Source organism: Sinohyriopsis cumingii, chromosome 2 (assembly GCF_028554795.1).
Source record: "Sinohyriopsis cumingii isolate HCF-2022 chromosome 2, ASM2855479v2, whole genome shotgun sequence".
Taxonomy (NCBI): Eukaryota; Metazoa; Mollusca; class Bivalvia; order Unionida; family Unionidae; genus Sinohyriopsis; species Sinohyriopsis cumingii.
The window spans coordinates 95,219,005-95,246,339 of NC_142962.1; the positions used below are offsets into that span (position 1 = coordinate 95,219,005).

Sequence of the window (27,335 nt, forward strand, 5' to 3'; positions counted from 1 at the left end):
AAAACCGTAAGTTCTTTTTCAAATTTTTACCTAGTTTTTCTAGGGAAATAAATTATTTGTTAAATTTTACAAAGCTTATTGTGTTCACTCTTCTCTTGTTACTTTTGTAAAAGCCTAAACATGTAGCAACAGATTTTACACAACTGACAAAATTGTGTGCTCTGGCAGCATCTTTGGGTCCTAGAAGTAACTAAAATTAGCTATGTACCTTGATAATAATGCTAAGTTTTATGTTACAGCATATATTATGATATTTTGGACAAGACCAAAAGAAAATAGCTGCCATCATCAATGATCTTGTGTACTCTTCATAGTGTATCCATTCATACCTGCTTTGCTTTGACCTTTTTAAAGAACTTTGGTGCCACCAGATTTTCCGGCTGAATGTCCATATCACTTGGCGTTATGACAGGTGTGTTGGCAGTCGACGTTCTCTGCATGCTGAGAAACTTTTGTAGTGCCTGAACCTCAGAGTCGTATGAGCTGTCAGCCATAGTCTTCCCCTTTGATGCTAGTTTGCATGCTGCCATCCACTTGCAGTACTGGTCATCCTGTACAAAGAAAAATGTTGAATAAAAGATGCTCAAAAATCATGTTTTTGCAGATATTGTTTATAATGGTTTTGAAAAGAAGAGGTCCATGTAGGCCAGAGATTGATCACTTGGGTGACTCGTACCTTATTGCCAAACGCAAGACATGAATGCCAGGGTCTGCATGTCAAGCTAATGAAATGAGGTAAATATGTACACATGTAATAGGATTAATTAGCAGTCAACACAACACTGGCTATACAGTGGTCCCCCTCATGAACGGCCCCCTTTGACCAGCAGCCACCCACTCTTTGCAGCCAGAATTCCTTGGCACCGACGAGTTTGTATTCAAACGTACCCCTAAAGAAAGGCCACCCTCAAATGCAACCTGTGACCAACATATTAGTGCACAAATGTAAAATTAACCCCTCACAAGTGGTCACATTTTATAATTAATGTGTCCAGAAATAATATTCAAATACAGTAAGGTATGTAATCCAATTATCTTTCCCGATGTCTGTTTCCAGATATCAGATTTTCTTTGACTAAAGTACATGTACTACTAAGGTTATTATTATATCATTAACACCAACGTTTGCAGGAAATTGGATCAGCAATGTTTTGATAGAGCTTTGGCCTTCACACAGCGGGGGGGGGTTGTTTAATTGCCAATTATGACCAGACATAATTGTCAAGATAATAACATGGTCAAACAGAAATGGGGTCAGCAATGTTTTGAGTTGTGGGCTTCACACAGCAGAATTTTTCTGTTTTTTAAATTGACAATTATGACTGATGTAATTGTTAAGATCATAACATGGTTCGATAGGTTAAAACTGGATTTTGTGAAATAACTCACACACATACAGAGAAGCAATTAACCCTGAACAAAACAGGGTACCAGACAAGGACTGAAAAATCATCTAACAGTACATGTATCACTTCCTTTATAACCAAGTTTTTTGTTAACGAAAGTTTAGTCTGTAAAATTTAATTGCAGTACTGTACAATAAGCAGCATATAAATAAATCATTACAAAACTTTAACATGTCATCACGTAAAGAAAGAAAGAATACTTTAAAATGAAAAGTAAAAGTTATTTGACTCGACAGATTTTATGTTGGCAAATTCAAATAAACAAGATCTTAAAAGATAAGGAGAATATTCTGTAGCAGTTGGAAAATGGAGTAAATGGAAAGAGAATTATTTTAAATATGAAACAATGTATGTACCAAGATTTAAACGTTTTTGAATGGTTTTGTAATGCGCATGCCAACAATATCCAACTCACATTACATGCCTAAGAATAAGAACTATTAATTTATGTTACCTTGAAATAACTCTGTTTTTAAGACAAGAACAACGTTTTAATAATTAATCCTACTTTTAAATGATGATATCAACTGCTTTAAATTATTGGTAGCTTTCCTGCTATATACACATATACATACACATCTCACAAATATAGTCCCCCTCTGGAAAGGCCACCCGTTTTATAAGGCTACTTTCCCGATGCAGAAGAGGTGGCCATATAAAAGAGGGACTACTGTATCATGAACCTAAACCCTCTAAACAAACAAAAAACATGAAGCACTGGTGTTACAAAAATTATTGTTGTTGTGTGGTTTAATGCCATTTTTCAGCACACAATAGGCTATACATGGTGGACAGTATTAATGGCAGAGGAAGAACCCGGGAAACCCCCGTAAAGAACCACCAACCCAAGAGAAGCTACTGGCAAGCTTTCTCACCACATATCCACATTGGCTGAATCTGAGACTCGAACCCACGCAGACAGAGGTGAGATGGCAGTGATCCATAACGTAGAGCGCTTTAGACCACTAGGCCACTCTGGGCCCCCCCTACAAAAATTATACAAGCCGACAAGATGTTAAAATTCTGTAAAATAGGGGTTTAACTTTGCACAGATTTTTCCATTGGCCAACAGGGCCTGTTCACATGGAAATTAACTGGCTACACAGCTTATCAACTGGTACTGCCAAATAAATGAACTTCAGAAAATTTAACTGGTCTTGTGGGCCTGCAGTTGTCAGTATTACTAGTAACTGTGCCCCCTCAAAACCCTGAGCCATCTGCCAGCAACTAAACTGACCCCTGTAAAAGGTGTTTGTACTGCCTTGGGCATAAAACAAAGTGCAACCACCGAGTACATGTGACGTTGCTACTATTTCAATTGGGTGGCAGGTAAAAAGTGTAAAAATGCCACATTAAACTAGTCTGGTATGCATGGGATAATCTTGCTGAAAAGCACCCACATTCCAATTTTCATACAGGTAGGTACAACAGGATTCAGTATGTCCAAAGAATAATGAATAGCTGATATAAAGAAGTAACTCAAACATGAAAATTATGTCACAGTGACCTAGCTTTGGTTTGCTTGAATTACTCTTGCTGAGATGTATATATGTACTAATTAACATGAATGAAAGTCAAACAGGGTTCAAGATATTGAGGGAGTAAGATATTAGTGACTGAAAATACAAGACCTCAATAGTCAATGCTGAATCACATTAAACTATAGTATTTGCTTTCCTTCCTTAAAGTAAGTGCCTACCAACTTTAAAATTGAAAAGCTTCCATGATGTAAAAAAAGGCATAAAACTTAGTCATTTCATTAATTAATTTATAATTTCTAACCCAAACGTCACAATTGAGTTCCTAAAACTGTCATGTAACTTGCGTTTCAAACCATACAGGTGTTTCTTTACTAACCTGGCATCCATATTTGTGTATGCAAGTCTTTTTTTTTTTTTTTAAACAAATGGAGTGATACAGTTCATCATTTCTGATGAGCTCCAAATAATTCCATAAATTTAATTAACTTTGGAGTTACATCCCTATGAACATTTTTAGCATAAGAGTTAAACTGATTGCTCTTTTAAAGAAATGTTAAAAATAAACAGTGCACAATGAAAATGGACTTTTCCCAGCAATCAGAAAAGGACTGTGAGCAGGCACACTTTTTATAGTGAAAACTTCTGCTTCATTTGAAATGTGAACAAGAGGACAGTGTCAGCAACCTCCTAGCAACAATCAGGTTACAAATTATAAATAATGAATCAAATGACAATGTTTAGTGTATTTTATATAACCTTGCCACTTTTTCTTCTTTAAATCAGGGAATGGAAGGTGAGTAGGAATCTAGTTTTTATATGGTTGAATTACATTTGTTAAAATGCGTCAACCTACCAATTTTGATGAGTGTTGGTGAAATAGTCAAAGATACTGAGGGGTGTAATGAACAAATGGCTGAAAATAGTCTTGCAAGCATGAAAAGTATGTCCGAATTATGTGAGAGAGTTCCTCTTCCTGAAATGCATGCACATATCAAAGTTCATGTGTAGGAGAAATAGGTTCCAAGTTGTTAAGGATGTAAAGAATGAATGACAGAAAATGAATGAACACATAAATGGCCGCAACACTACATCCTCACAGGGCATGACAAAATCTAGCTTCATTTTTCTTGTGGTACCTATTTTCCAGAGATTTTGTGGTTGCTACCTGCCACAAATATAAAGATAAACTGAGCGACGATATTTCTGTGGAAATACTAGGACCCCTTCCCCAATCTACAGATTGTATTTATAATAATGTATTCTCAAAATCAAAATAATTTTTATACTGGAATATAAATGAAACTACAGTATATGCTACAGTTCATTACAAAGATCTACATGTTATCATCAAAAATCTACATTCAAATAAATAAAATAGAAACGTGTTCATGGATGACAGGAATCTCATCATACATTTCCTGGAATGACCTATATATAAAACCTAACCATGGTATGACAAGATGGACATGGGTAATGATATATGCCCCTACCATGATGGGCATAATCCATAAATATGGAGACAGGGACTATATTGTAAACTGAAAGGTAACTTCCTGCAAGATTAATACTACACTGTTTGTTGATATGTGTGCCATATGTAAAGTACATAACTCTGTAATCTCATCACTGAACAAAACTGTATCGCTTTTTTCATTCCTACTGTACAAATAAAACATATACAATATGAGCATATCTAACTTACTGCATCCAGCCGTAACCAGATTTCTTCCATTCCCTCAGCAGTGGGGATGAACAGTTTGATGGCAAACTTATTGCTGGAGAGATTTACATCTGGATGGGTTTCACACCCTGAAAAATAGAAACACATTTAATTGAAAAATCTGAAACAGTATCTACTCCTGAACTAAAAAGTTACAGGGGAATTTTGCCCTCACTGTGAAATAATTAATGGCACATTATAAGTTTACTTTGTGTTTCACAGTCTCCTATGTATAAGGCACTTAACACGCTGAAACCAACACAACCCACTTAATTTAACATGCAAAACAATTTTTTCCCTATGAAATTTACTACCATGGTCTCTTACCTTTTCACCTCAGAATCTACCAGTTATTGTTCTGAAACCATTTTCCTCTTAGTCAAAGTGAACTTGACCTTCGTCCTTATCCCAAAAGTGCAAGTCATCCATAATGTTTGGTAACTGAAGATACTGCAGAAACTAGTTATTATGCAGAAATGATTTTTCTTCATTCAGTGACCTTGACCTTCACTCTTTATGCCAAAATCAATGTGGTTCTTTCTTACCCTAAGTGCAAGCCATCTACAAATTTCGATAACAGCAGATGATGAAAAACACAACTTTTTTCTAGAGAAACCATTTATTTTATGTCAGTTAATGACCTTGATCTTTGTCCATTTGCTGCTAACATCGATAGTGTTTTTCCTTAGCTCAAAGACAAGTCGTCCACAAAGTCTGTTAAACATAGATGGTGGAAAACTCTACTATTCTTGTGCTCTTAACAGACTGATGGACAATATCATAACATAGTTATCACTGTGCGATGATTTTTGTGTAACGAAACAGGACTTCCTAATAATTAGGAATTTAGCACTTTCTGTAAAGATCAAAAGCTATAAGCTGATAGTTCTTTTGTTTCATAACTTTCACAAGTAACATAAATATTAACAATGACCATCATCTACCTTTTACATTACTGTGTAAATAATATTTTATCTTCTTGTAAAATTATATGAAATGTAAATGAGTCAATAGTATATAAAAAAACATCCTTACTTTAATATCAATACTTAAAGATACATCTTTTATAAACATTTGTCTCTAATATACTTGTTGCACTGGAAATCAAAAACTGTAACAAAAACAATCATTTTTCAACATACATCTTTTCTTTGTACAGGTTCATACCTGTATTAAGGTATTAAATACTAGAAAGTCTTGATATTTTTATGACCATAACCTTGCTAGAAGTAAATTTTAAGTACAAACATTTTAAAATTTTTATTTCAAGCTTAGTAGCGTGTAAAGAATCTGAGACTTCTAAATAATGAAATATTTTAAGTGTGAAACTTGAGCTCCAGATTTCAAATCCACAAGTTATAAAACTGGCATCTTTAATTTTACTAATTTGTGAACCTTGGTTCACCTCCTTGCATCACTCCTAGTTCCTGTCAAACTTCAGTATTCTTGACCTACTTGAAACGTTTAGTGGTGATGTCCAATATTAGATTGCCATGCCCTAACAATCAAGTCATCACAGATGGACATTGAGAGAAGAAATCAGGTGAGTGTACAATTAATAGAAGAGGTGACAAAATGGGAAGGTTTTAGTGACAGCAAGTTTGGCTAAAATAATAACCTGGCCCTCTTCTTGAAATTATGACAAATCAATAGTAAAATGCCAACTCCGATAAAATAATAAGGTTGTATTGTCTTGAGTAAACGAGTCTTGATGATATGAAATTAGATGTCCATCTTTTAACTTTGATATTTAGGTAACTTGTCCCCGTTTTGTTTAAAAAGTATGTTAATGTGATAATAATAAGCCTTTTCTCAGGAAACATGTCAACATTTTTGTTTATTTCACTTTGCAAAGTACTTAGTCAACATACTGTAATATACAAGTTTTTCCTTCAACTGGTGGCACATCTAAGGACATATAACACAAAAATCAGGACCTTTAATCTAAAATTCCTGAATGGGATATCTGTTATTATTTCTAAATATCAAACATCATTTATTTGAATCACACTTCCAAGACCATCATCCCTTTAAGTGGGAATTCAATAAAGAACTGCCCTAAATAGATCAACCTTGGTTTCTACCAAAATCTGACTTGTTTTAGTTTTATTAACATTTTATCCACCTATTTCTGGAAAAGAAAGTGATGTATGCCATTATGATTACTGTTATTACTATTATTATTTTTGTGACTGTTCTGGTTTTTGAGCACCAACTCTTTAAATTTTGCCATTTTCCATAAGCTCTGTGTGTGAGATCTGAATTTTTAATGTAGCTTTAACAATTTTTCAGTCATATCACTATGATGTTGACAGTGTGCAGTTTATAGTGATGTCTAGCAATGAGGCATCACACTGAAGACATGCAGCATCATGTCCCAAACAGTCACATTATCCTGACACCAGGTAGACCTGTCCTAACCTCTTAATGCTGAAATCCAAGTGAGGCAGCTGCTACTACCATTTCTATGTCTTTGGTATGACTTGATCAGGGATCAAACCCACAACCTCCAGCATCCAAGGCAGATTCTCTAACCACTTAGGCGAACAGTGGTTTTTCCATCAGCTTAATTACTAAATCAAGTGAATTTCAAAACATAAAGGGTGCTTTTTTCAAACAGTTAAATCCTCTTTTACAATCATTTACTCATTACAAAATTATTACCACACACACACACTCTCTCAAGCTCAAGATGAATTAATTGGCTACACTTAGCAGCTTTCAGGAAGCTACATATATCTTGTAACAGCTGAACTCGAGGCAGTTCATTCAAAGACAATTCTCTTTATTGTGTCAATACAGAAGTAATTTCAGATTTGAGAGATATACAGGAAATCAGGAAGTGTTACAGTCATCCATGATATGCCATGATAATCGTATTTCCCCTATAGTGCGTATCTTTTCTTAATTTGCATGCCTATGCAAGGTGTGTTACTTGATTTCAATATCACATCTGCCAAGTCATGGCATGTTACAGCAAAAACATGGTTGTTTTTTTACCCACCATCCTTGTGTTTACAAAAATACGATTTCCAATAAAACTAATTTTAAACAAATATAACAGGTGACAACCAAACCAAAAGAGAGATCTTTCTTGAGACTGGGATATATATCTGTAACCCGTAGCCCATGTAAACAGTAAACGATCATGATTCACACCATACTTAACCAATAATGTCCATTAATATTATCACCCCTGGGCAGTTTATACAGTTGATTGTTATAAATGTGGTTGAAAGGTTAAAATGTAAAGGTGGTAAGTGATTAAAAAAAACTATTCCAACCTTTTTAACTGATTGATCTATTGTGAGTTGTCTTGCCAGTCCTCTGAGCTGTGGGAAAGTCCATTGACTTACCCAAGTGAACTGCAGAAGTGAAGTACACAAAGTGGAATAATTAATTTCAATGTAGGTTTGGTAAATTGAGGTATGTTTTGAAAAAAATAACAGAGGGTGATTAGGACACCCCAGCAGACAGGAAGGAATGCCTCCACACCCAATCAGTCATCATCCTCCCACAGTTTATATTCTATCAGAAGTGAAGGCAAGTCTAATCCAACAGATCCCCAAACCACTGACAGCCCAATGAGTATATACAAGAGTGCATCAGTAATCCTGTCCAGCTCTTCTACACAGTTGTCAGTAATCATGAGACTTAAAACATAAAAGGAAAACTGGAAGAACCCCAGTTACAGAATGCCCAGAATCAAAGTGTTTCCTACTACCATCCTAATTAATTCCGCTTTATAAAGAAGCAAGAAAACTTCTTTACAAATATGTGAAATTTAAAAAAGTGTCTGACTACTTTCAAGAGTGTGGCCTTAAAAGAAAAACAGCTCAATGGATTAGAAATTAATCTATGCCCAAGATTCACTAATTCTCCCGATTTCATCAGTGCTTGGAACACCATCCTCTGAGAAGCCTCAAAACAAAGAGGACACTGTACCACACGCAATGTCATCTAGTTACTCATCTGCACAAATTATATGGTAAATAATATGTAGGTGAGACTAAAGGGAATTCCAAATGAGAATGAAAGAACACTTGAAGGATATCCATAATGATAAAGATTAGCCAGTGTCTAAGCATTTTTAATTTATCTGACCACAACATAGATCGTGTTAAATGTCAGATAATAAAAATTATTAAATCTGATCCAGAGCTCTCCAGTAATAGAGAACTTTACTGGATATACTGTTTATATACTCTACAGCCGGTAGGGATTAACATCTTGGTCAAAATGGAAGTACAGGAATTTTTAACTAGGGGTCAATAATGCTCCAAAGAATGAAGTGGAATGCTGAAGTCTCTTTCTGGGTCTCATTAATACAATGCTCCAACAATTTATGGAAATTAATGTGCAGAAAACGAAGTCAGGAATTCAGTCTATTAGAGCCGTACCTCTTCTAAACGACATGAAATTTCATAATTATTAAGTCATTAACCCCTGGAAATTTTTGTCATTTCTGCCTTAAATGTGAGCTGGAAACACATTTTGGGAGTTACCTCCGAGTACATCCAAATACATCTGCTTCCAAGAGATTTTTGTTTAGCCTGATGCCGAGTTGTTTTAGAAATGTCATTTTGTATTGGCTATTTTGCTCGCGCATGTGCAAAAGGGGGTTTGGTTGGAGGTTTGGTTTTTATTATTAGCTTATTGGACCCATGTTTTTCCCTCTGTATTTTGTAATGCTGGCAGAAAGTCCAGATTATTTGTTATCAATGTAGAGCTATATCTGTCTACTTTTCTATAATACCACCCACTTTAGTGTATTGTAAATGACCTTGGGCTAGAGAACTCGGAAGTAGGATACTACCTCCTGAGGCATAAATTTGGCGCATCATGTGGTTAATAACTTATCAAGCTGGATGTCAATACTGACTGAAATCCAAGGATCCTTTGGAAAAAAAACTGAATTATTAAAAACAACCACAAGATTATTCTAAATAGCATATCTAGATTTGTATGGCAAATTGGTCAGCAGTCATCATTTACTTGAACATCAGGTGCCATTTGGTGCTCTTTAAACTATCTTTGTACAAGCTGCCTCACCCAAAATCTACTGATAAAGAGTATATACCATTTCTTTAGATCTTAATTCATATTAATAAAGTCTAAGCTATATCTGCATCTATGTGTAGTTCAAATGACATTTCATTTTCAACTAACTGAAACAAGTTATTGCACTTCTATGTTTTTTTGTGTGTTGGTATTGGTGTTGCCATGTCCATACATTTTTTTTTTGTATTGGTTGCCATGTCCATATATTTTCCTAATCTGTACCATTAGCTAACGCTGACTGCACTGCTCCATCTCTGGTAGCTAAAATGGCAAGTATTTTACTTCCAACTAGTTTAAATGAGTTATTTCACTTCTGATTTTTTGCTGTTGTATTTTTTGCCATATCAACATGTTTTCCATCAGCCAAGGTTGACTGCACTGGTCATGTATTGATTGCAGGTCATAAACTAGACTGTTTCCCTGTCCTTGCTTCTATTTTATTATTTACTTACATGTTTGGCAGTGCCTTGCTTTGCTCAACCAAAATATGTCACAGAAGGTTCTTACAATCCAAGATTTTTTTAAACTTAAAATGTTTTAAGTGAAAGTTTAGACTGAATTTTTTAGTTGACAACTTATTTAAAGGCTTCAAGAGGGTGAAAAGTTCAAAATTATCACTTGCTTACTCTGAGATCTTAGTTGTAAATGTGACAATTTTACTTGCAGAACTGCCATGACTCCTTAAATTACAATGAGAGATTAAGTGAGAATAATGTTTGATTTTGGGATTTGGAGATTGGACTTGAACTTCTTGTTCAAAAAGTTTAGATAATATAGGAACTTCCCTCCTGTTGCTACCTGCTGCACAGTTAGATCACACTATCTTAACATTACCTCTGATGTTTATCCTGTTAACTGGATTGCTAGGCACATCCTCTCGACTCCGGTAGAAAGCTATGTGTGTATCTTTGAACACACACCAGTATCGTTTGTAGCTTTTCAGTGTGAACTTCTTTGGTCTGCAAATATAATGTGAGCTTGGGTTTGAAACTGTGTGAAAGTGTTGAAATAACAGTCTTGGAAGAACATATATTTGGGAACAGGATAGCTGAACTATCCCCCAACCCCCACCCATATCTGTATCATAAAGTGCAATAAGTGTTCCTGATATCACTTACCTTGGTAATTACATCATTTGTCAATTCAGAAAGCCATCTTTTTGCATGCTTTCTGTCAAATTTGGTCATTATCAGCCCTGCTATTTTTCATTAGTCATGTAAAGATTTTTTAATTAAATTTAACAGTTGCCATATTTGACAGTCGGTATCATCTGATCAAAGTGTCCTTTATGCCATTTTGAAGTATGTTAAATTTGGTCAGATATGTTGAGTAATTCTTAATAAGTTGTTTAAAGTTTGTCTTATCTTTAGCAAACATGGTCATATCTGATGGCAAATCAAGATCTTTTGAACATTTTTAAACAACTTCATGCCACGTTGCTTTCTTACAAACCTGGACAAATTCTGTGGAATGGTTCTTGATAATAAGCCATATAAAGATTTTTGTACCATTTGAAATGCTGGTGCACTGGCATTAATTGAACAAATATGAAGTAGCAAGGATGCTTTCTCCAGATCTGGTCCAATTTTGTTAAGTAGTTCCTGTGAAGTTGTCATTTGAAGTTTTTCTTTTCTTTTAAAATAAAGCTAGCATAACTGATGGTGGGTCTGACATTATCTGAAGAAATATTAAGAAGCCTAATGCCAAGATGCTTTCTTCCAAATTCTATCAAATTACGCTGAGCAGTTCTTGATAACAAGCCATTCAAAGATTTTCTGTTTTAGTAATAATGGCCATATTTGATAGTAGACTGACATGACACTGATGAGGTTTTTCTTTCTTTGTAGTCATGGCAGACATATCTGATGGTAGATCAGCATTATCTGAAAGAGTTTCAGTTGATTCCTGTAAAATTTCTTCTAATTCTTTTGAGGTTTCTGAGCAGATGTGGTAAACAATAATTGTGACTGGGCAACACAGAACGGATGATGCAAGATGGATGAAGGACTATACTCTAAGCTTGCTTGGTCTTATGGCCAAGTGACCATAGTAAAATTAAACACAAATATAATACTTAAATGCAACTGATAATTATAGCATTAATTATGATTATGTAAAGTTTATATTCTCATGGAAATATTATTTAACATAAAAATGTCAACAAAGAAATTTGTCAAAGTACTGAAAAAGGCCTATAAAACTAATTGTACAAAACGCAGAGAGAGTGATTCACTTAATTCATTAACCCCTGGAGATTTTTGTTATTTTTGACTGAAATGCATGTAGGAAACACATTTAGGGGGCTACTTCTAAATACATCGAAATAAATCTGCTTCCAAGATTTTCGTTTAGTCAGATGCCAAGTTGTGTTAGAAATGTTGTTTTTCGTTGACTATTTTGCTTTCACATGTGCAAAAGGGTAAAACTACTATATCCTACTTTTGCAAACGATTGCCTGTCTGTGTGCAGTTCAGACTGGTCTGCCTTACATCTGAGGCCAAAAAGTCTAAGATCTGGACACAAAATCTGTTCCCAACAACTGTCGAATTTTTGGTATAAAAAAAAAATTGGGTCTCAAAAAATATATTTTTCCCTCTGTAATGTGAGTAGAAAGTCCAGATGATCTGGTATCATTGTTTAGCTACATCTAATACCACCCACTTTGGTGTGTCTTAAATGAACCTGATGCTTCTGAGTTTGGAGGTAGAGTACTACTTCCTGACACATAAACATGGCACCAGGGGTTAATGAGTCAGGTACTAAAATCAAATTAAAAAAATAAAGTAATATGAAAATGTTAGGGGGAAATTGCTTTGAAGATGATGTCCCCACAAGAATATCAATTTGAATTAAATGAGTTTTAGCAACTGAGGCAAGGTTGTAGTTATGACATCTTACACACTGTCCTATAAAGTTATATATAATTGACTTAAGTTCCTTTTAAATGTCTTCATTGGTTTAATAAAAAGTTATATTTTGGACAAGGTTACAAATTACTAAATTACATTTTCAATTACTGTGATCTTAATTAATTGTAGGGTTTAATGACATGTCAGAACAATTAGGCTGGAGAAATGGCTATGGTATATGATGTAAGACACAGACTCATGATGCATACCTGGAAAAGTTTCATGAAAATCTACCATATATACTCGCTTTGAGTCCAACTATAAACTACACAGACCCAAATCTTGAGTCACATAATGTGCCTGCAGATCTAGGTCTGTGTAGTTTGTTAGGAGTAATAATCAGTGAACAAACTGTATAGAGCTGATCTGCTGGGGCATTATGCTATGAAAGATAAGAATATGTTGTTTGCAGTTTGACTTGACTTATAAGCGAGTATATACAGTATGCTACCATTACAGATTTATCAGTCAGAAAAGCAAAAATGTTAATTGATGAATGGACCAAGGCATAACATAAGATACCCATCTTAAGACAGGTACATACAAATTTTCATGGACTGACTTCATTAATATAAACTTTTTGGATGGGAGGGTGTTTAGAATATCTTTCAGGTGCATAAACAGATCCATACTTTGTAAGGTTTAAAATTATATCTGAAACAAAATAGTCTGATAAATAATTTTTTTCTTTCTTCCAACAATGAGGTATATATGCATACATGTATGTCTCTGTATGTGCATATGTACAGAATTTATAATTCATATTATGCACCTATTGTTTATTGGTAAAATATATGAATGAGAATGACAAATGTTATTTCTATCCTGTGTATCATTATACTGTGAACAATATTTATTCTGTTATGTATTTAACTATATAACAAAGATGACAAGAATGCTGCTGCTGCTGCTGCTGCTGCGGCTGCTGCTGCTGATGATGATAATGGTCACTTTGATGTTCGTTTGATCTATTTTTCATGTTTTGTATACATTTATATCAATGCTCAAGTAATTACAAGAGTTGCTTCCTAAATTTACTATTCTATGTGTATCAGATGTGACCAGTAACATATATTTTGTTTTATCTGTGCTGAAGAATGAATTACACTGATTGAAATTTATTTTAAATAACCCCAACTTTTCATTGCCATCAGCATTCTTTGAGCTGTTCAATTATGCCTTTCCTTTTCCTTATTTCATTTATGTTATCCATTACTTTCTACTCACAATAAAATTTTCTACTGTATGATGAGGAGGAACTTGTTAATTTCTTCTTTCCTATCCCAAGACTTAAAAATGGTACTAACAGCTGCCTCGCTTGGCACTCAGCATTAAGAGACTAGTGTTAGGACTGGTCGGCCCGGTGTCAGGATAATATGACTGGGTGGGACATCATGCTACATGTCTGTGGCATGATGCCCCAGTGATAAACATCACTATAAACTGCCACACTGCAGATGTCATAGCGATATGACTGAAAAATAGTTAAAGCTATGTTGAAAATCCAAATCACACACACACACTTTCCTATCCCTCTGCAAATATATTACTTTTATGGCATGGCAATAAAATATGTTTAAAGTAAACTGAACACTTCATGTGGTGTGTCAAGGGCAAGATACAGCCTGGCGGAGCCCATCCCTCTCCAGACTGGATGACCACAGCCAAAATCCACTGATATGGTGTGGCACACCCTGGCCCTGAGCATGGTTGTTGAGCTCATCTTGGAGCCATTCCACCCTGGCCACTGACTTCATCGAGGAAGACTTCCGCCCAGTGATGCTGTGTTATCACCACAATATTTTACCCATAACTGGGAGACTCATGGGGGTGAGATCATCTTATTCCGTCCTGTATGGATCCAACAGACCTGTACCACCGCCAATAGTTATTAATGACAATGTTTCACCTCCACCTGAAAATGATCAAAAAGCCAAACCAACCAAGAATCAGATTTGACCTTGAAAAATTGAAAGATCCAAAAGTGGTAAATATACACCTCTGATAACCCTGGATGGCCAAGACACCGACCTCAAGTCCTTAACAATGACATTCAACACAGCTGTGACTAGCACAGCTAGCAAGATCATTGGCAAATATCGTCGAACAAAGAAACCTTGGATTATAACAGATGTCCTTGAACTAAGTGACAAAAGAAGAGAATTGACAAAGGAAAAAAGAGATCATGAAGGAGCTAGAAAATACAGAGAGATAAACAACATTATCAGGAAAAGCATGAAAATGGCAAAGGAATCCTGCATAGAAAGACAATGCTGCAAAATCAAAGACAGTTTGATTAGAAATGACAGCATGAAAGATCTCACAACCCATAAACAAGGGAAAACTACAACCATCCAAGACAAATCAGGAAAATGCCTCACAGAAGATCAAGAGATCCTAAAGTGATGGATAGAATACTGCTCAGAACTGTACAATCATTAGAGCCAAAGAGATCCAGCAGTACCAAAGTGTCCTCAGGCAGAGGAAATTAATGATGACCCCATTCTTCATGAAGAAGTAGAAATTGCAGTTAGGTAAGTAAAGAAAGGAAAGTCAGCTGGCAATTGACAACATACCAGCCGTGCTCATTCAAGCAGGAGAAGAGACAGTCACAGTCCTAACAACAATCTGCAACAATATATGGCAGACAGGAGAATGGCCCAAAAGATGGACTCAATCCTTGGTCATTGTGCTCCCCAAGAAATGAAACCTACAGCCAAAACTACAGAACCATCAGTTTTATCAGTCACCTGAGCAAAGTCATGCTGAAGATAATTCTCAATAGACTAAAACCTCAAGCAGAGAAAATTGTTGCTGAAGAGCAGGCCAACTTCCGAGCAGGAAGGAGAACCACAGAACAAATCTTCAATCTCAGTCTCCTTTTCAAGAAATACCTTCAGCATCAGCTGAATCTATTTTACATCTTTACGAGTTCAAAAAGGTTTTTAATAGGGTATGGCATGCGGCCTTATGGGCAACTATGAGGAAGTACAACATCAGCTCAAAGCTGGTGCAGGTTGTTGAGCACCTCTATAACAAAGCCACCAGTGCTGTCCTCATCAATGGCAGCAGAGGAGATTGGTTTTGAACAACAACTGGAGTCAGACAGGGATGAATACTGTCACCTACACTCTTCAACATTTTCCTGGAGAGAATCATGGAGGATGCCTTACATGACCACAGGGGCACTGTCAGCATCGGAGGAAGAACAATCACCAACCATTGCTACGAAGATGATACTGATGGTTTAGCAAGAGATGAAAAAGAACTGGTTGACTTGGTTGAACGCCTTGACACAACCTCTACAGCATATGGTATGGAGATTAGCACAGAAAAAACCAAACTGATGACAAACAACACCAAGAGCATCAGTGCTGAAATAAAGTCAGTGGACAGAAGCTAGAAAAATCACAAGCTTCAAGTACTTGGGATCAATTATCACAGATAAGGGCTCAAAACCAGAACTACTTTGCAGAATTGCCCAGACAACAGCAACAATAACAAGGTTGAGACCAATATGGAAAGATACCGACATTGCATTTGGTTCCAAAATAAGGCTGATGCGCTCGATTGTCATATCCCTCTTTATTTATGCTTGTGAAACATGGATGCTCACATCAGATCTACAAAGGATTCAAACCTTCGAAATGAGATGCAACTGCAAGATCTTGGGCATCTCATAACTGACCATGTAACCAATGAAGAAATCCAAAACAGGGTCCAACAAGCCATCAGATCCTACGAAGACCTCTTGACCACTGTAAAAGAACATAAACTGAAGTAGTACGGTCATGTCTCAAGATCATCTGGACTGGCAAAAACAATCTTGCAAGGCACAGTGCGAGGGTGCAAAAGAAAAGGCAGACAGAAAAAGAGGTGGGAAGACAACATTAAGGAGTGGACAGGCATGGGATTTGGAGATTCCCAAAGGGCAGCAGAGAACAGGGAAGGATGGAGAGAATTGGTTGTAAAGTCAACTGTGGTATTCCAATGACCTCTTGGATGATGGTTGTGGTGGTGATGATGACGATGATGATGATGATGGAAGTAAACACAAGGGTACTGTGTGCTTAATTTACCAACATTTTTTGTATAAAAACTATTACAACAACAAAAAAAGTCAGCATCAAAATAGTAATGAGGGATTTGTTTAATAAGAAGAATTACATGTATATTTTAATACGTTTATGAAAATATTTAATTTACCAGTACCTTTATTTATAGGACTCACTACACTAACTGAGCCAATCAGTTGTACTGACTGTTGCAATCACAAAGAAAACCAAAGAAAACCATTCATCTTTTTTCTGATTCTTCTTGGAAAGTAGCTAACCAGTGAAGAATACTACTAGCTTGCAACAGAAAGATGCATTAAAGCCTAAACAGAAAATAAAATATTAACTGAGTTCATCCTTTTGAATTTGCATAGGATGACAAAGCAAATAATTGTGATTCTGAAAAAGTTATCTGCTGCAAAATTTTCAGTCATTTCATTCAAATACAACTATTTCCAGAACATGCAACAAAAACTATTCTGATTTTCAGAAAGGCTGTGTCCGAGTTATTGCCTAACATAAGTAATATAGACTTCGTGCATTTGAACTAATGCCCTTGAATCCATCAAAAATGTAAATAAGAAATTCAAATTGGTGCAGTAATGCCTTATAAATTCCTAACCAATGACACTGGAACAGTTAGTAACATGTCAGAAACATATTTGTGTGGTAACATTTACATATTAAAATTTTACTAGAAAAAATGAATTCACATTCATACCAATCATATTCCTGTTTTTGAAAACACGTTGTAAAGGTTTTTCAGCAACTCAAAGATTTAGGATATTGGTTTAACTTTGCTCCACTCAAGTGGATTTGTATTTGTAAATCACAATTCTGACTGAATATTTCTGTCTTTAAATGAAGCAGGAAATGAAACCTCAAAGTGCCAAATCCGATTCAGTCGTTCAATGCTGCTGGACTAAATTAGAAAAGGACTTCAAGCATGATTTAGGCATCTGCAAACTCTTCCAATTTCCTGTTCTTTATTACTAATGTTAATGCAGCATTGTTAATCTGAAACTTATGAACCAGCTTATATTTCATATTAGCCTTTCTCATCACATATGAATTACAGTGTTCCTCCCTCAGTCACACACTTTTAAAAAGTGATATCATCGTTCTAAAAGCTTGGCTTTTCAAAGATTAAAAGGCTAATGCAAATTTGTGTGCATCACAGACATGAAATCTGACAGCTAAATTTTCATCTGTATTTTTGGGGTTGCTTAAATGTATCAGTGAATTACCAATGGAATAAAGCTAATAATCCAAACACTTGGTTATTGTGCAAAACATTGCATCAGGTAAAGTCAATTCAAACAACAACTCCACTAATAACAATGTCCTGCCATTAGTTCAGGCACGTGTGAGGATATATTGGTAAACCAGCCGTAACATTATTCCTGTTGCTTTCAAAGAGGTTCTTAATATCATCATGCTCTATTAAAGTTCATTAATAAATATTCTCAACTACTGTGTCATGATACAAATTTTTAAAAAAGTACAAGAAATAAATTTATCAAATGTACAGCCCCATTTTTTCAAATTATATGGAAAAACAAGGACAAAAATTCAGATTTTTGACATACAATCATCAAAGACTCAAACTAGTCTCTGAGTGTTATGGGGGGGTAATTCACTTTAAATCACTGAGTTTGTATAAAAAATGTGCAACACCACTGATTGTTTCAAAACATAAATATGAAAGACTGAAAATTTGAATTTAAATGTTCCTCTGCTATGAAAAAAGGGAGGATAAAATGGATAAATTAAACTTTTACCCCCCAAAATTTAACAAAACAACAAAATCTGTAAAATGTGTTTGATCATTGGTAAGTAGCAGAATTGACCTACTTGAAGAATTTGACGTAGTCGCTGAGTTCAGGTACATGAGTTATGTCCCCTGATGATGACAGTGTAGAGCCCTCCAGGGATTCTTGTAGATCTTGCAGTGCTGTATCAATTTCGTCTTCCTCTGTAGCAGCATGGTCCATTGTGTCACTTCCCTGTGGTTGACCTGCCTGAAGCTGAATCTGGACCTTAAAAATGAAAGAAAAGTGTCAACACTGGAAGTGAATTGTACTTAAAAGTTGTAATTCACATTATCAAACAAAAATTAAATCATCAACCTGATTATATTATGAGAAAATAATCTTTTTTGGCACCTCTATGGTCTGTACTGCTGTAATAAAGTATTAATGGGACACAGCTTGCCCATGTGAGAAAGTAATATGGAATACACCTTCCTCACATGATGACATGATTATATGCAATGTTTGTCATTTTTAATGTTGGTAAGACACATTGTTCCAGAAAATAAACAAGAATGTATGTTCATAGTGAATTCTTTGTTGTAACCTAATCTTTCTATGCTCTATCCAATGACACCCCCAAAAATGTTTTCTATGACTATATCATACCAATCTTAAGACTATTTCTATGGCTACACCAATTGTACAACTCTAAAGCTACACCATACTGATCTAACCACTTTTTCTTTGTCTACATTCTGCAAATCTTACCACTCTTTCTATGGCTATTACCAACCAATCTTGCCACTCTTTCTATGGCTATACCAACCAGTCTTGCCACACTTTCTATGGCTATACCAACCAATCTTACCACTCTTTCTATGGCTACACCAATCAATCTTACCACTCTTTCTATGGCTATACCAACCAATCTTACCACTCTTTTTATGGCTATACCATCCAATCTTGCCACCCTTTCTATGGCTATACCAACCAATCTTGCCACCCTTTCTATGGCTGTACCAACCAATCTTACCACTCTTTATATGGCTATACCAACCAATCTTGCCACTCTTTCTATGGCTATACCAACCAATCTTGCCACTCTTTCTATGGCTATACCAACCAATCTTGCCACTCTTTCTATGGCTATACCAACCAATCTTGCCACTCTTTCTATGGCTATACCAACCAATCTTACCACTCTTTGTATGGCTGTACCAACCAATCTTACCACTCTTTATATGGCTATACCAACCAATCTTGCCACTCTTTCTATGACTGTACCAACCAATCTTGCCACTCTTTCTATGGATATACCAACCAATCTTGCCACTCTTTCTATGGCTATACCAACCAATCTTGCCATTCTTTGTATGGCTGTACCAACCAATCTTGCCACTCTTTTTATGGCTGTACCAACCAATCTTGCCACTCTTTCTATGGCTATACCAACCAATCTTGCCACTCTTTCTATGGCTATACCAACCAATCTTGCCAATCTTTTTATGGCTGAAAAATATCGAACTTAGCATTCTTTCTATGGCTACATTATAATGATTATTCCACCATTTCAATGGTTACCTCTAACTGATCTCACCAAGCTTTCCAATCGCTCCAGTCTTTCTATGCTTCATCATCCTGATGTTACCACTCTTTCTACTGCTATACCATACTGATCTTACCACTGTTTCTATAATTACACCATGGCTACACCATACCAATTCTACTGATCTTTCTACAGCTACACCATCTTGATCAGACAACTCCTGTTACAGCTACCACACACAACCCTCCTGCACAAGTGCAAGTGAAATAGCCAATCCCAAACAACGTATTCAGATGTATCCGACGATAACCTAAAACATGTATTTCCTACACCCACCCACCCCATTTTCAGGCGAAAATTATAAAAATCTCCAGCTGTTCACGAGTTAATGCACTGGCAGATTAGAGTCTATAATGTTGGTTCTACTAATTACTCATAACTTACTGCACAGAGGCAGATCTTCTGGTACATGGATCCATCTTGCATGCAAGTATATGTTATGTAATAGTTAAGTTACATGTATAATGTACTTAATAATAAGGCGATCTCACATTAAGGTGATATACTCTATAGCTCCCATGTTCAGCATTATAACAAGGCAGTACTGTATTACTGAACTGTCACTTTAATTTGACCTTCACACTGATGGCAATCTAAACTGCATATCATTTCCCAGATCTGCAATTCATACAATATTTGCCTACAGTTCTGCTGAAACTCATTTTTCTGAAATCGCGGTGCCATACAAGCAAAAGTTTTCAAGTCTGCTAAAATATTTTCAAGATAAAAGTTCCCAAGCTAAAAATTTCATGCAAGTATCAATTACAGACATCCTTCTCCATGTGTTGAGGGGCCCCGAGTGGCCGAGTGGTCTAAAGCGCTCACCGTTCCGGATCATTGCCATCTCACCTCTGTCTGCGTGGGTTCGAGTCCAAGGCTCGGCTAGCATGGGTACGTGGGAAAGCCTGCCAGTAGCTTCTCGTGGGTCGGTGGTTCTTCCCTGAGTTTTCCAGGGTTCTTCCTCCACCATTTATACTGGCCGCCATGTATAGCCTATCTTGTGCTGAAAAATGGCGTTAAACCCAACAACAACAACAACAACAACCATGTGTTGAGGTTACCTGACTATATTAGGTTGGACGAATGTAATGAAAACATTTTGCAGTGCAATAACAAACAAGACTATACATATATTCTTACCTATCCTTTATCTATAAATGTTGGAATGAAGTTACCTCTTCAAAGATGAAAGTAACAGAAAATTTGATCTTCCCATTCATTCTACTTCACGTATTTACTTATAAGTCGGGTCAAACTGCAAAACCCAGATCTACTGTTGCATACTCTGCTGGCAGATCTGGGTCTATGCAGTTTCTTAGGCATAATCAGCAGAACAAACAACACAGACAAAGATCTGCTAGCACATTATGCAATGGCAGATCTGGGTCTATGTTTTTTGCAGTTGAATCCAATTAAGAAGCAAGTACGGATGGTATGCTGAATAATTAGTAACCTGGAAACAAAATAGAGGTCCATAGTCATTATATACCAGGAAAATAAATGCCAAACAAGTCATATTTTTACACAAAAATCACAGTGTACGCAAACAACTTTTCTCGTGTTACTCAACTCAAACTTTAAAAAAAACAACTGCTCTTTGAAAACTTTACATAATCTGGCATTACAACAAAAAGCAAGTGTTGAACAATTAAAGGCATTTCTTTATTTCAAGATGGTTGTATAAACAAAGCATGTAATTATTATAAAATAATCCTTTATTCAATGTCTTAACAATATCGTTTTTGGTTAATAATGATTTCAAAATAATAAATGTTCTTACCATGACATAAATGGATGGATGGGGATGAATATATATGTGTATAGGATCTAATAGCACATCAGCACAATCCTGGCTGACTGACAGCAAGAGCTTTAAATCGTCGACAGATATAATCTCGATATGTCTTCCAAACTAAATAAATATTCAGCTACGCATTGAGACTGTTACATGTAATTTGTGTTCACTATGGTTTTGTAACCTTGAAAGCAGAAATAAAACTTTTCTATTTTAGCTATATGTATCAAAAATGCACACGTACATTTTGTACAATCTCAAGAGATCAAACATGCCACACAAAATTAAAGCATCGTTTGAATGATTTGCTAAGTAATAACATAAATTTTTCTTATGGTTATAACCCAATGTCAACTAAAACTATTGATAACTTCAGAAAATGTTTTTGGTGCATAGCTTCTATAAATTTAATTGTATATGGACAGAATGTGTGAAATATATGTATCTGCTTTACATGAACTTTTGCCTGTTCATCCCTTTCTTTTGCTTTGAATTGGTACATCCCTTTCTGTGTAACAAATGCCATCAACTGGCAGGACTTATCAACAATTGGTACCTGCCAAGACTTTTTGATAAATCAAATTTTGAAATATATTTTGTGACTTGGTAATTTCGCAAGAAGATTCTCCATGTCCAGCATTGGTTTAGCATCAAACACCATCACCTTGATTAACTGACGAAAGTTAATATAGACGTGACCTTCTTTTTTCCTGACAAGGACAACAAGAGATGAATATGGCAAGTTAGACGGTTCAATCACGCCCAAGTCTAACATTTTCCCATCCTCTTGATCCACTGTCTCTAGTGCATTAACCCTTTAGCTACAACTACCACATCTAAGCGTCGCCTGTAAATAGCTCCTGAACCCCACTGACGCATATATGCAGTGTTGATAAGCCTAGTTTACTACCCCAGTGTCGCTTATGTGCATATAGTTCAGCAGTACTCGAAACCCCAGTGTCGCATCTATGCAGACGTGACTGCTTTGTTAACTAAATGTTGATTGGTTGAAAGTACAGAAGTTTAAATATTTTTGATTATCATAACCAATGAGAGGACTGTTTACTCAACATTTTGATACATGTGTGAAAGCTGAGAGGCTAAATTTAGACACTGTCAGGGCTTTTCTGCACCTTACGAAACACGTGTAGTTGAGATAAACAAAGATGGATTCCAATTCAGATATAAGCAACTTTAAAGGGTTCAGTGCAAGCGATATCAAAGAGTTTAATGGCTTATTCTTAGTAAAAAGAATCAGATATTGATATTAGTCCCATTTCAACACCATTTGCAAGTGATTTTTAAATCGGATGATGAGGAGGACATAGTCACACTTGCACAATGGAGTTATGACCTTGCCGTGTTCAAGGTCAGTGATTTTGATTATCATGTTGGTTCAACAATCAAGCTTGGACTAAGCAATGAGAACGATTTTTTTCTCAAGCTTTTTCCTGAATGTCTGGTGGAAAAGCTTGTGAAAGAAACAAACAATTATGTCAAGAAAATGGGGGACCAAAAGCAAGACCTGAGGCTGAAATGGTATGAAATCAGTATCATGGAGATGTGAGCATATTTTGGAATATACATCGGCATTTATGTGTGGATAATGACTGTTTTGAGAGGTATCATTCTCAACTTTGTAATATAAGGTGGAAATATATGAATAACAGACAATATACAAGGTAAGCTGTTTTTTAAATCACTGAAATCCAGCAAAAACTAATGAAATAATGAATAGAAATGTAACTATGTTTTCATTGTCAGTTTCTGTAGTCAGCCTTGATGATGCTCTAGTATTCAGCCCAGCAACCAGCCCCAGTAGACTCAGTAACTGATATGATAGCACTCAGCAGTAGTGAAACTGCACATCTGTAGCAGCTAAAGGGTTAAATGGAACTGGGTAACCCTTAATCCTATTTGGATCAGATGTACATAGCTTTATTTTTAGCTCTACTAGGGATGTGCATCCTCATCTATCAGAATACTTTCCTAGGAGCTCTTTGATCTGTTTAAACTTATGTTTGGGTAACTCTGCACTTACATTCACCTAATCTATCCCTTCTCTTTCACTATGCAAGGGATATTCCAGTGGAGCATCTATTTCAAGTTCTATCATTACAGCGTCATCTCCGGTAACCAATGAACACACTACATTCAGTATCCCTTTCTCTAACGCGTCTTCATGCCTTTCTACAGGTTGTATGCCGATCAAGGGTATTTGGCCTAGGGGAACACGTGAAACCCTTAGACACAGTTTTCTGACATACGTCACAAGACCGACAAAACTTACTACATCACTATTTACACCAGGCCAGTAGATCTCCGCCAGTACTCTCCTGATTGTCTTTCCCATACCTAGATGACCTGCCATGCTAGATTCATGGCTACCCTCAGTAAACGAGACCGGTATTTCTGAGGTACTACTAATTCAAATATTTCTTTCCCCCTTGTTGGTCAACTCCCCATGAATTAACCCATTTCTTTTGACAAACTTTGAACTACTCCCTCCTTTACAGCGTTTAATGTAGTTAGACACAATTTTCTCGTTAATTGAACTTGTGGATGTGTCGCACTCTTGCTCCCAAAGGAATTCGTCACGTGAGATTCCTTTGATTGATTCGGGTATGGTTAATTTCCACTGGGTTTGAGCTCGCATTTCAACGGCAGGAGTTAAAATCTTCCATAGTCGGATACACAAAATCCTTCAATGGTACAAATTGTCATCAACTGGATTATCCATACTGAGTGCATCAACTGTTCTGATTATGAAAGGCATTTCAATCCTGACTCTTGCAACAAGTATGTGATAGATTGTCTGACCAAATAGCATGCAGGAAGTCTCTATCCCCAGCATTTGGTTATCCTTCATGAGACTACGTTTGATAACCACATTTGTGCAACTGGGACCGCCTGACCATTAACAGTACCGTTCACTGTTGGTACCTGCATTTCCAGGAAAATACATGTACTGAGTAAAGGAATATCTTCATGAATAGATCTATCAGAACCGTTCTTGTTATGTATTGCTATGGCTGCCTTATGTATGGGACCTTTTCTTATAGGACAATTTGCTTTTACATGGCCCCATTCGTTACATGCATAGCATTATACATCTTGACATCTTGTTTCTCTACCAGATTTACCTATCTGCTGGTTCCCCTGGCTCTCTAGGAGGCAAACCCTTAGACTGATTCCCAAACTTATCTATCGAAACCATGTTTTAAGTTCCACTATGTGCTTCAGCAAAACAATCTGCTTGCTTAGCCATGTCTTGAACATCTGTGAACGCTTTTTCCGCTCAAACTGATGAAGATAACTATATGTGTTATCTTTTTCATCGTCAAAGAAAAGTAATTTTGGGCCTTTTAATTTAACAGAGGCAAAATATTGTTCTCCTTTTCTAGCGTATGCTAACTCTAATTGTCTTTCATACTTTTCTTTGTTTATTTCTTTCTTCTAACTCTAAAATCTCTAACCTTGCCTGTTTTTCTAATTCCCTTTCTAATGCCATTCTTTCCTTTTCCAATTCCCTTTTTCTTTCTTTGAATTGTTGTTCCCTTTCCAATCTTTCCCTTTCTAATACCAATCTTTCCTTTTCCAATTCTCTTATTCTTTCTTTGAGTTGTTGTTCCCTTTCCAATCTTTCCCTTTCTAGTTCCCTTTTTTTTGCCCGTTCATCCCTTTCTTTTGCTTGCTCTTCTTTTATGAATTTACAATGATTTTCCCCTTCATAACCCAGTTGTTTTCCCAATTCAGCTAGATCCTTTAGCGAAGTCATGATTGTCTGGTGATAAGATCTAAGTAAAGTGGTTTAGAGGTTGTCAAACTACACTTAACAATCTTAGATATCAAGGCAATAAAAACTAAACAAATGTGTATTTGTAGGGAACCCCACACCTACTAAAAATTAACTTGTCAGAAAGTCCACAATTTACAGCCTGCCTATGGTTTAAATACAGTGAAGTTCATTCAATCTAAAGCATCCCACTTCTGACACCAAATGTGTGCATATATTGAAAGAAAGTCCGATGAATACACAAAAAAGTGGTTGCTATACGACTCCTGCAGTATGATGCAGGACCCTAAAAATATGATACAATTATTGATTACAGCAAAAAAGTTAATTAAATGACTACCACTTCATCAGACCTCTCAGCCATAAACATGAATGACGAGTCCCCTGGACACTCAATTCATTATGCATACATTTATGTCATTTCAGAAAACCAATTATCCAGTCAAATACAAGTCTAGTAATGAGTCTCAACAATAGATATTTTAATTCATTTGGAATGTATACATTTGCAAAAGTTCAGTCTTTTTCCAGAACAGGAAGGAGAATTAAGATCATCATGGTAAAGCTACTTCTGTCTGGTTGAGCTTGATGAACATCTCCATGAACCATATGTACTTACTTATAAGTCAAGTCAAACTGCAAACAACAAAGATCCTGATCTGCCATAGCATAATGCATTTGCAGATCAGGTCTATGTTGCTTGTTCTGCTGATTACTCCTAACAAACTACAAAGATCTGAATCTGTCGGCACATTATGTAATGGCAGATCTGCGTTTATGCAGTTTGCAATTGGATTCATCTTCCACTCTAGCTTATTTCCAATTCACTAGAAATGCTTTTTTGTAGAAGAAACAGCATCAAAAAAGAAAATTTCAAGTTAATATCGACAACAACCTCCAAGATATCTGATCTCAAAATTTCAAACAAAAAAATCAGTTTTATGAGTTAAAGGCATCCAAGTACCTGAAGCGCTGCAAACATTATCATCTCTTCCTCTGTGCAGTCCAATTCCTCCATCATAATGGCCCATTTGGCCTGCTCATATATCTGGTTAATACGGATTGCATCATACTGAAATGATATAAAAAAAAATATATAAAAACATGAGAATATTTACCATGATTCCATTACACTCTCAAGATCTTATCACACAACCTCTGACAGCAGAATGATCAAGGAGTCGATGTATTCATGATTTGGATACCTTCCTTTGCTTACGAAAACCAAAGAGAATCTACTACTTTACATACATGTACTTGCTTAGGAGTCCAACTGCAAACCTCACATACCCAGATCTGCTGTTGCTTAATGAACCAGCAGATCTGGGTCCATAAAGTTTGCTAGAAATAATCATAATAATGGCTAATCAGTTAACAATCATTAAATTTCAACTGATTCCCAACACTTTTAAAACTGAGCACAATTAATGTTTGACCTCTGATACATCTCTAGTCCTTGTTATGATATACGATCCATAAAGTATGGAGGCTTTTGCATGTATGTGTGTGTGTTTATGTGTGTGTGTGTTTCCCACATTCTTGCTAACTTCATCATTTCACGATATTTTATATATGTCATGTCCAATGGTTGATTTCAATCAGATTTCACATTTACCCAGAAGTTTTGTAACCTGAATGCATGAAATGGTTTCTACTGAATTCTTTTCAGCATAGTGACTGCAGCTTAAGTTTTGTAAAAATGTGAAGAAAAAATAAGATGTAATTCCTAAGGCAATAGCACATACTGATAGT

General features: G+C 36.0%; 1 protein-coding gene across 2 annotated transcripts in view; it reads right to left on the reverse strand.

Moving 5' to 3' along the window:
* The window catches only part of LOC149805413 (fermitin family homolog 2-like), a 160,648-nt gene that overhangs the window by 11,124 nt on the left and 122,189 nt on the right, over positions 1 to 27,335 (reverse strand). For both annotated transcript variants that reach the window (XM_089949970.1, XM_089949971.1), the window contains exons 7-11: positions 26,548 to 26,655; positions 18,487 to 18,671; positions 10,503 to 10,627; positions 4,590 to 4,696; positions 330 to 551 (exon numbers count right to left, since the gene is read on the reverse strand). In XM_089949970.1, the coding sequence (XP_089806096.1) occupies positions 330 to 551; positions 4,590 to 4,696; positions 10,503 to 10,627; positions 18,487 to 18,671; positions 26,548 to 26,655 (747 nt within the window). The remainder of the gene's footprint in view (positions 1 to 329; positions 552 to 4,589; positions 4,697 to 10,502; positions 10,628 to 18,486; positions 18,672 to 26,547; positions 26,656 to 27,335) is intronic.